At 36.6% G+C, this 12288-nt stretch overlaps 1 protein-coding gene across 2 annotated transcripts in view; it reads right to left on the reverse strand.

The window, feature by feature from the left end:
- SLC38A11 (solute carrier family 38 member 11) overlaps positions 1-12288 on the reverse strand; it is a 51128-nt gene that overhangs the window by 6076 nt on the left and 32764 nt on the right. For both annotated transcript variants that reach the window (XM_059052351.2, XM_067027522.1), the window contains 4 exons: positions 11088-11158; positions 9682-9843; positions 6626-6738; positions 3523-3654 (listed from right to left, as the gene is read on the reverse strand). In XM_059052351.2, coding sequence (XP_058908334.2) covers positions 3523-3654; positions 6626-6738; positions 9682-9843; positions 11088-11158 — 478 coding nt within the window. The remainder of the gene's footprint in view (positions 1-3522; positions 3655-6625; positions 6739-9681; positions 9844-11087; positions 11159-12288) is intronic.

Genomic DNA, 12288 nt, shown 5'->3' on the forward strand with positions numbered 1-12288 from the left:
TATAATCAGGTTTTTAAAAAAATCTAAGGATCGTTTTCAAAGTTTTAAAAATTGTCCTCCAAGCCAGCTCAGATCTTGACTTTATAACAGTTATTCACCAAATATTATTCTTTGACTACAACACCAGAATTCTGTCTTAACCACAAAAAATTTCAACATAAGCATAACAGGGAATATCTAATGTGATTATGTGTTTATAATTTTATTGTGTGAGTGTGAGGGAGATCCACAGTTAACAGAAAGTAATGGTCAAATTTACAAAAATATATCATTCCTGAAAAATAAGCAATATGTGTATGCTTGCTTAACTTAAAGGGAACAAAACATTCTTAGGCTATCAAAATAGTGAGTGGCAAGGCACTTGATAAAGCCATTTTCTCTCATATGACAATCCAACAATATTCTAACAAACAAACAAACATGCGAACTCAAATGAGACATTTCACAAAATAAGAAATAACAGAGCTGGGAGTCATGCCCATCATGTCCTCAGCATAATTAGAGGGTTACCATTACTGTCAACCCCAACAATTTTTTGTAACACAATTTCCTGGTGCTACACTAAGAATGTCTCTTATGTCCAGGGGCATTTGTAGAAATAGTTCCTCAGCTATGCTCCCAAGGGCAATTGCCCATGCAGTAATTGGAGCACTGTGTTCTTAGCACTGTGCTATATACTGTGGAAGATGGAGAAGGCAGCTAAGTACCATTCTTGTCTCCAAAGAACTTGCACATAGGTAGGCAAGGCAAGCTTATGGACAGTCCAAACAATACATGATACAAGATAATACATAAATCAAGTTAGCACATTTAGGTAGCAGTCATCTCTTTACGTAGACCAAGGTTGGAACATGAAATGATTTTGAGTGAACCTACTTGCCTTTGGCCTACGCAAAATTAGGACGTAGGTAAGTTACCTTTGATAATGGTCCATCTCTCCTATGAGCCTTCTTTCCATTGCTAGTGGAATAGATGTTTCCCTAGTCCCGTGCAGTTTGAGGGGAGCTGCCTACTCCCTACTTTCCACATACTCTGATGCAGGAAAACTCCCAATAGTGTGTTCCTGACTGAATCTTCCACTACCTTTGCCTGCACCTTCAAATCCAAATGGCACCTGGAGGGAACAGTGTCTCGGGCACTGACAATAATACCTTCCCCTTCCCCTTAACTCTCAGTGGAGTGAGTAAATGATGACTTGGGATTCCATCTGAAAAGCTTGCCCTCCCTGTGGGGGCATGATTGATAAATGCTAAGTGGTGTGATTCTGAGTAGAAATTTCATTAGGACTGTAGAAGGGGAAGATGAAAGACTCTAAAGTGGTAGATTCACTTCTGTTCATGTTTCACCAAATGCCATCATTATCCTACTTCCACAAAGTAGAACCAAGGAGTCATTCTTTTTTTTTTTTTTTTTTGGTCACTTTAAAAAACTGACATATAGTTGACATACGATATTATGTTAGTTTTAGGTGTACTACATAGTGATTTGACATTTACATACATTATAAAATGACCACCACAATGAGTCTAGTAAATCATCTGTTCCCATACATTATTACAGTACTATAGGCCATATTCCTTATGCTGTATATTACATACACATGACTTATTTATTCTATAACTGGAAGTTTGTATCTCTTAATTTCCTTGACCTATTTCACCCCTTCCCTCCTCCCCTCTGGCAACCACTCATTTGTTCTCCGTATCTATAAGCCTGTTTTCTTTTTTTAAAAAAAATCTTTCTTAGATTCCACATATAAGTAAAATAATACAGTATTCGTCTTTTTCTGTTTGACTTATTTCACTTAGCATAATACACTCTGGATCCAACTATGATTTCATTTTGTTTTGCCCAAGTAGTATTCCATTGTATATACATACCACATTTTCTTTATTCATTCATCTATTGATGGACACTTAGGTTGTTTCCAAATCTTGGCTACTGTAAATAATGCTGCCATGTACTTCAGGGTGCATATATATTTTCAAATTAGTGTTTTTGTTTTTCTTTGGATACATACCCAGAAGAGGAATTGCTGGATCCCAAGAAGTCATTCTTGATGTGATCCTCTATCCCCCTGTCCTCCCAGTTGAATTGGTTACCAAATTATGTCAATCTTTTCTCAAGAATGTCTTTTAGGAGTCCACTTATACCTCTTTCTTTTCTTCATTGCCTATACAGCAGCTGAACTTTTATTTGTGAGATTGTAAGCTCCACGATAGCATGGATCCTTTCTGATTTCCTTCCATCCTTGTATCTCTGTTGTGTGGAATACAGTATACTTGACCCTTGAACAATGTAAGGGTTAGGGGGTTTCTGAGCAGTCGAAAATCCGTGTATAACTTATAGTCAGCCCTCCACATACTTGGTTCCTCCATATCTGCAGATTCAACCAACTGAGGTTCATGTAGTACATATTTATTGAAAAAAATCTGTACACAAGTGGACCTGTGCAATTCAAACCCATGTTGTTCAAGGGTCAACTGTAATTATTCAATATATATCTGATCAACAAATAAACAAGTTAGAAGCTGCACTAAATTTTAAATCTTTGTAATATTTGCACAGAAAGGAAAGGAAAATAATAATTATAGGAAAGAAAAAACATAAGACAAAGGATAAAAGAAAGAATTAATATGGCTTACTCATAGGTCAAAAATAAGATCGACTAGAGCTGAGGGCAGATTCTGGGAAGTTAATGGTAAAAAACTTTCCATAGAAGGTTTGGGGTCAGATCATAAAGGCAACAGATTTTATGTTTGTTGGTAGGAAAGTGGAGATATTTGAGCAGGATGGTGATAAATTGGAAGCAGAGCTTAAATATATGCTAGTTGAAGCAAAACGCCAGTACTAATTCAGATGTGATATGATGAGGACCTAGATTTGGGAAGCAGCAGTAGAGATTACAAAGGAAAGTCTAGATTACAAAGGAAAGAAGAACTTGCGCCAGGGTAAGTGAATGTGGGGTATGGATATAAGTCTCTTCATTACATATTTTAATTAATCTCTCTAGACCTATCTTCACTCTGCATAGGACTTTCCAGATCCATTTAATTTATTGTTATTTTCAGTAATATGTATGTTCTACAGAAAATAGAATATGAAAAAAGTCCTTTAAACCAATATCTTAATTTCAGCACTATTGGCATTTTGGATTGGATAATTCTTTGTAGTAGGGGTTACCCTGCACATTGTGGGATGGTTAGCCACATTCCTGTCCTCTATCCACTAGATACCACTGGCACCAGCCTACCCAGTTGTGGCAACTAAAAATGTCTCTAGACATTGCTAAATGTCCCCTGCAGGTGGAGAGGGAAGGGCAATATTTCCCCCATTGGAGAACCACTGCTCTAAAAATATAGTCCTATAAAGTAAACAATATCATCTTTATAAATATTTACTATAACAAACACATTTTCATTCCACTTTAGAAAGTGACACCTTTGTTAAGGGAAAATACATCTCATGTTAAATGTAAACATTATTTTAAAAGGGATTCTTAGAATCTTTAAATGTACTTACATTGAGCTCTAAAACTATTCCAAGGCAATCAATCAGCAATGACACAAGTGTGGCCACAGTAATGATAACCACTGTTATGATAATGTGGAAAACTGACGAAAGAGTCCCACCAAAAAACACATTGGCAATTACCTGCCAAATATAAACAGATTATTTAGACAGGGAGTCTCAGAGTTGTGCAGGACTTATTAAGAGAGTATTCTATATTATAGTACTTAGGACTGTATAAAATACTACCAATTAGGCAATCAATCAAATCTTAAGCCAAAGCCATATGAATGAATGTTCTATCGTTTCCAAAGTATTTACACATAGACACACACACATATCAATAATAAGTATTCTTTGTTGAACTATTAGACAGGCAGTGGATTACATTCCAGACTCAGAACATGGCATACTAATGTGTGAATAAATATATTTCTCAAGTGTAAGAGAGACCTTGGGAAGTTACCTTATCCTTCCTCCTTGAGTCCAACAAGGTTACCACTTACACAAACTACAGGTGCTATTTAGATTATTTGAATGACCTCTAAGGAAGGGGTTAGCACAATATCCTTTAATAATAATGGGTGTGTAATATCCTTTACTAACATGAAATTAATTTCATATAATCTAAATCTAATTTGATACAAGCCAACTGTATTTTATCTCGCCTTTCCTCAACAAAAATGGAGAAGAGTTGATTACCATTTTCCATTGATACTCAGATCAGGAAATCGATCAACAGTTACTTATTTACTGTGTCCCACAGTTTGTTATGACTTGCTAAGAGAAAATGTCTAGGAGATGATTCCTATTCTCAGAAATTAACATCCAAATTGGAGAGATCCAACCAATCTAATGAAACAAATAGTGATCAATTTTTGACAGATTAAAAAGATCAAATACAATTCAGAACTAGACAGTGCTTTAGTTATCTAGATCTGTCTCCCTGAGAGTAATTGGCTTTACAGTATTCCTGAAATGTGCTTGTCCTACCTTGGCTTGAGGCAGGACTTGAAACATGGATGGGATTTAGAACAGAATTATAGACCAAGGCAACAGTGTGAAAAAGAGCAAAGAGGTAAGAACAGTAAAGATACCTATGGGGGACAAGGAGGAGACAGCCTGGATAGGGTGGTAGCTTTATGCAAAAGAACCATGAGACAAGTATTGGAAATGGTAGGAGAGGGTCAGATGCTGGGGGACCTTAATGACTGTGATAAGTAGCATTCCTAGTTGAGTAACAGTCCCCCATTGATGGATACTGCCATAACTCTGTTAATAATTAAATGGGGATACTAATCACTCTTACTCATTTGTGGTTTTACAATTGGTAATGTCCTTCCAAATATTATCTAATTTGAAGTTCATTCTTATAGATGAAGATCACTGAGTGGGGCATGCTAGTGAGAGTATTTATTAGGCACAGACTGGCTTTGTGGCACCCTGTACTTGGCTGGCTACTTTACCTGTGAATAGAAACAGCTTTGATTATATTTAGGCCAACTGTATATTTGTGTGTGTGTGTGTGTGTGTGTGTGTGTGTGTGTGTGTGTGTGTGTGCAGAAAGGAGAGAAAGAAAAAGGAAGTGAATGGGTGAGGTATATACAAAGTTCCTCTGCCTAGTATTTGCTACCATGGCAGAGATCTTGGTTCAGTTCTGTCTTCCTGTCATGGCAGCTAGAAAGGAAACACAAGTTCCAAGTACTGAAGACATATGATATACAGGTGGAGTGACTCTGACAGACCATGCGCAGTTCACCAGAAACCATATAAGAATGCACCATTTATTACTGCTGATCTAGAGATCAGATCTGGACCTCAAGTAGTGGGCAGAAACTAAAATAAAACCATTTCCGGCATCCAACAATAGTTGGCAAAAATTTTAAAGGCTCTTCAATTTAAAAAATATTCATCAAGTTCAGTCTCCTGCTCCCTATATTTGAGGAGAGCTGGCCTATGAGTTATACATTTGTAAGTGAGGACAAGTGATAACTGCAAAGGATATACATAGTGCTGAACATTTCCTCATTCTTTTTCCTTGTGCAGTTCCCTATCCGCAGAATTGGCATAAGGTAAGCACTGGTGTGCCTCTAGAAGCCTGCCCATTAGTTAGTGTATTTGAAGCTCTGTAGGCATTTTGCTTCACACATTAGACCCATTGACATGGTGCACTGTGTAAACAGCCTCTAGGAATAGATCCTAAGACTAAGCCTTTTCAGTGTGATTCCTGAAAGAACCACTATGAAGCAGGATCATGTTTTTCTGCTAAATGGTACAGTAGATTTTTAGCTTACTGTATAAGGGATTCCTGACAAGCCACGTTATCCAATTTTACATAAAAAGAATTAGTTCTCTTTTACCTAATCTTCCTCTACAAATTCAGGTGGGCTATGTAATATAACTTGGAGTTGACTTTATAAGTGAAATATATCAACATACAGATATAAGTAAATAATATACTCTCTATTATTTTATATGGTATATAAGTATAAATAGATAAATATATTTATCATAATAAACATATTTATAAATTTATGAATGAATAAAGAAATGTTTATTTTATATTTACATAAACATTTATAAATTTATAAATATATAAATAAAATATATCTGCAAAACTAATGGTTTAAATTGAATTTTGGGTTTTCATGAAAAATAAAATATTTTAGTTTTTTAAAACTAATAAAACTCATCAAATCTGTCCTGTGGTGCCTTTAATACATGTTGACTTATAAAACATTTTAGCCAAAAAACAATTTTGTAAAACATGTTTTAAACCTTAGTACTTAATTTCTTTGCAAGAATGAGTAAAATCAAATCTTGGTTTGACTCTAAGGCTGGCATTCACTGTGGAATGCAGTTGTATTAATATTTATACTTATGTTAATATAAACTAAACCACCAAACATGATTTTCAAATCCAACTTTTGAAAAAATATCTTGTAAACATTTGAATATAAATTTATCTTTAAACTGGTTAAAAGAGAAAATTTTACACATTATATTACTTGTCATGCACTTGGGGATTTGCAAAATCAAATGATTTATAAATCACCCCAAATTAATGCAGTAGAGAGATGACCTAGGTAAAGTGTCGGAAAGAAGTTGTGCTTACCTCTCTAGTCACAAAGCATTCAATCGGGTACGTCAAAATGACAGTGACTCCATAACAAAACCTTCCAAATGTTACCAAGTCATCATTTCTGCAATAATTTTCAAATAAGTCTCCTAGAGAATAATATAAAATAGATTTATTTAATAGATACTGGGTATTTGAGATAAATATCTAATAAATGAGATATTGGATATTTATTATATAAGTGAAGCGACGTAAATGTCATTTAATTTAATAGAACAGACTGCCAAATCTAAACATAAATTTTGCATTCAAAAACTATATAATTACTGATGGATATTAAAAGTAGCACATGTTCCACTTGAAAGCAAATTTATCACTAAGAGCTTTTTTCTTACTCTCAGTGTTTGTTTTTAGAAGATTAGCCTTATATTTGTACCAAGTTCTGAAAAATACTTTTATCCATTGTCTTCTTACACCAAAATCAACTCCCTAAATTCTTGTGCACTGGTTTTATAAACTTGCTTCTGGTCTTTGTTTCTGGTAAGTAAGTGACTTCATTATTAAAAAAAAAAAAAGAAAGTCTGTTAAAATAAACAAATTTCCTTTTGAAATGTTATTCTTAGATCAAGGACAATCCTGAAAGGAACAGTAGACTAGTACATGTAGGGAGCTGAATTTCCTGTATATCACGCTATAGAGTTTAATCACAAACTCAGGGCCACAGCAAGGAATTCCAAACACACGTTATCTTCCACAGTATCTGATGAGCCCGAGGTAAATGCACTGATTCAAAACTGTGAAAATATGGTTATTTCCCAGGCAGAGTATTATATTTAATTAGTTCCAAACTAAATGATGGACCATATATACATTGAACCAATTCTTATTTAGAGACTGTATTTTCTTAACACACCTGTGAGGAAATGCAGGGATCTAATGAGGGCACAGATCATGTCAGCAAAAAGTTTCCCAATACAGAAACAAAGAATATTTGAGACGGTTTATTTCCTAAATATAACATGCTTACATTTTAAAATGTTGGTCACATTTTTCAATTAGACTGAATAGAAAATTAGATAAAAGTCACACACTACCACACTGTTTACAAAGAAAACAAAATAATAATACTTTTGTACTTTTTTTAAATTAAAAGACTAAATGACCTGCCTCCTTCCAAGACTTACTTTAAGTGACTCTTTTCCCCTTCCCCTGTTAATTTGATTAAATCTACATTACTTTTTAGTGCTCCTTTTGGCCAGAAGGAGATTAAACCACAAAGCAGTAGTGGCAGAGGTTCATCCAAGGTTGATTGAAAGGGTTCCAACAATCTGAGAAAAAAGGACCAAAGCTCCCTGTTCACTAACCTCCACTAAAAAAACAGGCCCTGCACCTTTTCAAAAGTCACTGGGAAATTCAAGAACAATGTAGAGTTCTCACTGCCTCACAAGCTGGAGTTTATGTAATGAAAGGGAAAAAGAAGCATGCAGTGTGGACAAACAAGACTAGATTTGCCTAAGGCAAAATGGCCTGAAGAAACAACCTCAGCTTATTCTAGCTTGAGTCTAGGTGTATTTTAGGGAATTATAGCTAGAAAAGAAAGAAAAATAAAAAACAACAACCCAAACCAAAACCAACCTGTCAGCTTTGTTATATAAAGACTTAATTATATCTGAACAATTACTAATGATAAAAATACCAGGAAGGTGTGACTAAGAAAAAGGGTATATGTCTTATAGAAAAGGCATTTAAAACCAAGGTCCTGTGCAGACTGGAGCCTACAGGCTATTTGTCTTTGCAAACTATGTAGCAATAGTGATACATGGCAATGTTTTGAAACAATTTTTATCAAGATTTTCAAGGTCACTTCATTACTGCACTCTAATGGCACACACAGGTATCATATTTTTGATGGCACTGGGGTTATGTTATTAATCACTCTTTTATGAAGCCATCTTCTTTATTTCTTGAGAAATCTCTCCCTATAATCATAGTCACCTGTAACCTGCATTTGGAACAATGTACCACTCACCCAAGAGTACTTCAGTGTCATCTGAAAAGTAAGCTAAGCAGAACTAGAGGCTAAGAGACAGTTTTTAATGGGCCATATGTATCCAACATGGGGTAGGTGACAAGATGGAATGGAAAGAAAATGGGACTGAAAGTTAGGAGATGTGTTTTCTACTTTGTCAGCAGCCAGCTTGGGCAAGTTACTCTGCCTCTTTGTGTTCTAGGCAGGGGGTAAAACTAGTTATTCCACTTACCTTCCTAGGGTTGTCTGAAGGTCAAATGAGATAACAGACCTGCAAAAGCTGTGAAATGCATGAATCATAGTATTCAGCAGGCTGTCAGAATACCCTAACTCTCACACTACAGAGATGAGTGAATGTAAGGGTCAAGGATGTAGAAGACATGACCATTCAGTTGTTGGGCCTGGATGAACAGAAGAAAAGTGAATTCAGTGTGGGGTCCTGGGATGAGAGTTGGGGTGAGGAGGGAAAGGCCTGGTTTTGTGGCAAAGATGTATTTTGTGTTTCAGACAAGAGTGAAACAACTAAGTAGAAAAGTTCTGCAGCCAAGAGGCTGGAGATGGAAAGAAAGTTCTGGACTAGAGTTAAAACAATGAAAATCTCCAAGAATTTGTTGAGAGAAGAAAAGCCAACCTGCTTGAGCCAGTTAATGGGGATTGTGGGGAGAGAGGGAGAGGAGGTAGGAGAAAGTAAAGAGGAATCACTCAGAGAGAAGTTAAGTGATTCAGAGAGGTCCATGAAAATCAGAACCAAGAAGACTGTTAGCTTTGAAGAGTGGGAGGATATTGGTGTCCTCGAAGGTGAAACTGCAGTGGACTAGTAGAGAGGGAAGCTGGAATTCATGTGCTTTGAAGTGATACCATGGAAGGAGGGAGAATGGACTACAGAAGCTTAGCAGTTTAAAAAAGGAGAAAATTAGGAAAATTAGGAGAGGCAGGAAGGTAGAGGAGAGAATGGGTTCTACTCTGAAGTAGAACATTGGGTATAATTGTACTTAAAATGAGAAGTGATAGCACCACTCCATATGAACACCAAAATATGCTAATACTGAATTTTTCATTTTACCTTGGATGTAGCCAGTAAATGTCAAGTATCCACATGTAGCAAAGAGAATACTGATAAATACAGAAATCAAGGTGGACATATGGATGATGTGAGACCACTTAGCTACCGTGGGTTCTTCCAAAGAACCATAAACTAAGAAGCAGTTATGGTGGCAAATAAATGCTGCAATACAAGAAAAAAAAAAAAGCATTATTAAAGCAAGCACCATAGTTCTCCCTTTCCTTCTGAAAATTCAGAGATATATGCTTCTTTTATTTTTTTTTTTTTTTGCGGTATGCGGGCCTCTCACTGTTGTGGCCTCTCCCGTTGCGGAGCACAGTCTCCGGACACGCAGGCCTAGCAGCCACGGCTCACGGGCTTAGTTGCTCCGCGGCATGTGGGATCTTCCCGGACCAGGGCACGAACCCGTGTCTCCTGCATCGGCAGGCGGATTCTCAACCACTGCGCCACCAGGGAAGCCCATATGCTTCTTTTAAATACTAATGAACTGAAGTTCAAATATACTAATTTACTAAATATGTCAGAAATAATCTTTCTACCAGCTGTAGGAATGAGAAATTTCATTCACATTAGGCTTATATTCTTCTCATGTCACTCTTGATATAGACCAGGCCTATCCAACTTTCTCTCCCATTTCCCAGTGGCCTTTCCAATCTTAAAGGAAATCTAAACAACACCATATTTTCAGTCCAGGGCTTCCTTTCCCATCTGGGATATAACAGAGTAACTTTAGATGGCCAATTCACAATACTTTGTGTGCAAGATTTTGAAGAAGTCCATAACACTTGCTAGATTTTCAAGTTAAGAAACAAGAAGACTTAAATGAGTTTTCTGCATGAGGAAGAGACTTGTCCAAATTGAAACAAATTCTGGTGATGAGTGAGAAAAGTTTGAGCCTAATTTTATATTGGCACAAACTGGATCATATGCTGCTAATGGGAAGTCTAAAACTTAGGACATCTGCTCTCCAGACACAAATATGAAATACAGCACTTAAAAAAAAATTTATTTATTTATTTTTGGCTGTGTTGGGTCTTCGTTGCTGTGCACAAGCTTTCTTTAGTTGTGGTGAGTGGGGGCTACTCTTTGTTGCGGTGCACGGGCTTCTCATTGTCATGGCTTCTCATTGTGAAACACGGGCTCTAGGCGCGCAGGCTTCAGTAGTTGTGGCACGTGGGCTCAGTAGTTGTGGCTTGTGGGCTCTAGAGCTCAGGCTCAGTAGTTGTGGCGCACGGGCTTAGTTGCCCCGTGGCATGTGGGATCTTCCCAGGCCAGGGCTTGAACCCATGTCCCCTGCATTGGCAGGCGGATTCTTAACCACTGCACCACCAGGGAAGCCCCACAGCACTTTTTCATGGTACAGAAGACTCCATATTGAGAAAGGGCCTTGGAAACCATCTACTCACCAAACGACATTACACCAACAGCCTGAATAGCATTGGGCTTTGCAAATATCCAGGCATCTTCTGTTTTGGGTCTAGAAGAGAAATCAGTTAATTTGATGAATGATTAAATAAATGCAAGCATAAGCATAAAAGAAAACAAGAAATGATGTCACACTATAAATTGAACATCGTTAAGTCAGAAATTAATAAGGGGCTCCCATTCATCTTTTTAAATTGTAAATAAATTTCCCAGGAATACCCATGTTACTGTTAACCTCAGTCCTTGAAAATGCATGCCCATGACTTGGAGAGACTCTAGTTTTACATATTTAGAATGGACCACTTAACTCTGTGACTTTATCTACTCATCAATTTAACAACAAACATTTGTTATGCACTCATCATTTGAGATATTTTTTGAGGGAGATTCAAACATTAATAATGCAAAGTTCTTCCTCAGTTAATCAATGCTGCCTTTTATTTCCCTTTAACTCTTCCAGGTTCATCCTACCCAAGGGAAATTCACAGTTGGCACTACAGTTTATTGAGAAAGGTAGACTTGAACTAATATTAATTGTAAAGGTACTTAACTATGTTCTAGGAACTATCCTATGCTATCTCAATCTTCACAATAACACTTAAGTATTATTATCACTATTTAATGCACTAGGAAAGTCAAGCTCTGGGTGGTGACATATCTGGTCAAGCTTCCACAAACAGTAAGTAAAGAAGTTGAGATCTGTCTCTTTGGTCTGTCCGTCTCTTCCTTACTGAACTGCCAATCACCTCAAATTCCCCCCTGTATATACACTTCTCAAAGAGGTTTTAGAAATATATGTACTTTAAATAGCTTGAATAGGTCTCTTTCCTAGTGGAATTAAAATATTTGCCACACTGTCTATAGGCAGGGATTGGTCTCCCTGTTTAACAAATCCCTGAGTAACAGTAAAGAGCACAGTCTCCAAGGTCAGACAGCCTGTGTGATCTTCTGGCCCCATCCACTTATTCGCTATGTGATCTTAGGCAACGTACTTAACCTTTCTGTGCTTCAGTTTTGATATCTATAAAATGAGGATAATAATAATAGTACCAAATTCACTGAGTTATTGTGTAAATTAAATAAGAAAAATATGTAAAACTTTGGAAGAGAGCTTAGCATACAGTAAGTATTCAATATATGGTCACTAGTATTATCAACTTATGTATTAACATTGTTATTATT

Source organism: Kogia breviceps, chromosome 2, assembly GCF_026419965.1.
Source record: "Kogia breviceps isolate mKogBre1 chromosome 2, mKogBre1 haplotype 1, whole genome shotgun sequence".
Lineage (NCBI taxonomy): Eukaryota > Metazoa > Chordata > Mammalia > Artiodactyla > Physeteridae > Kogia > Kogia breviceps.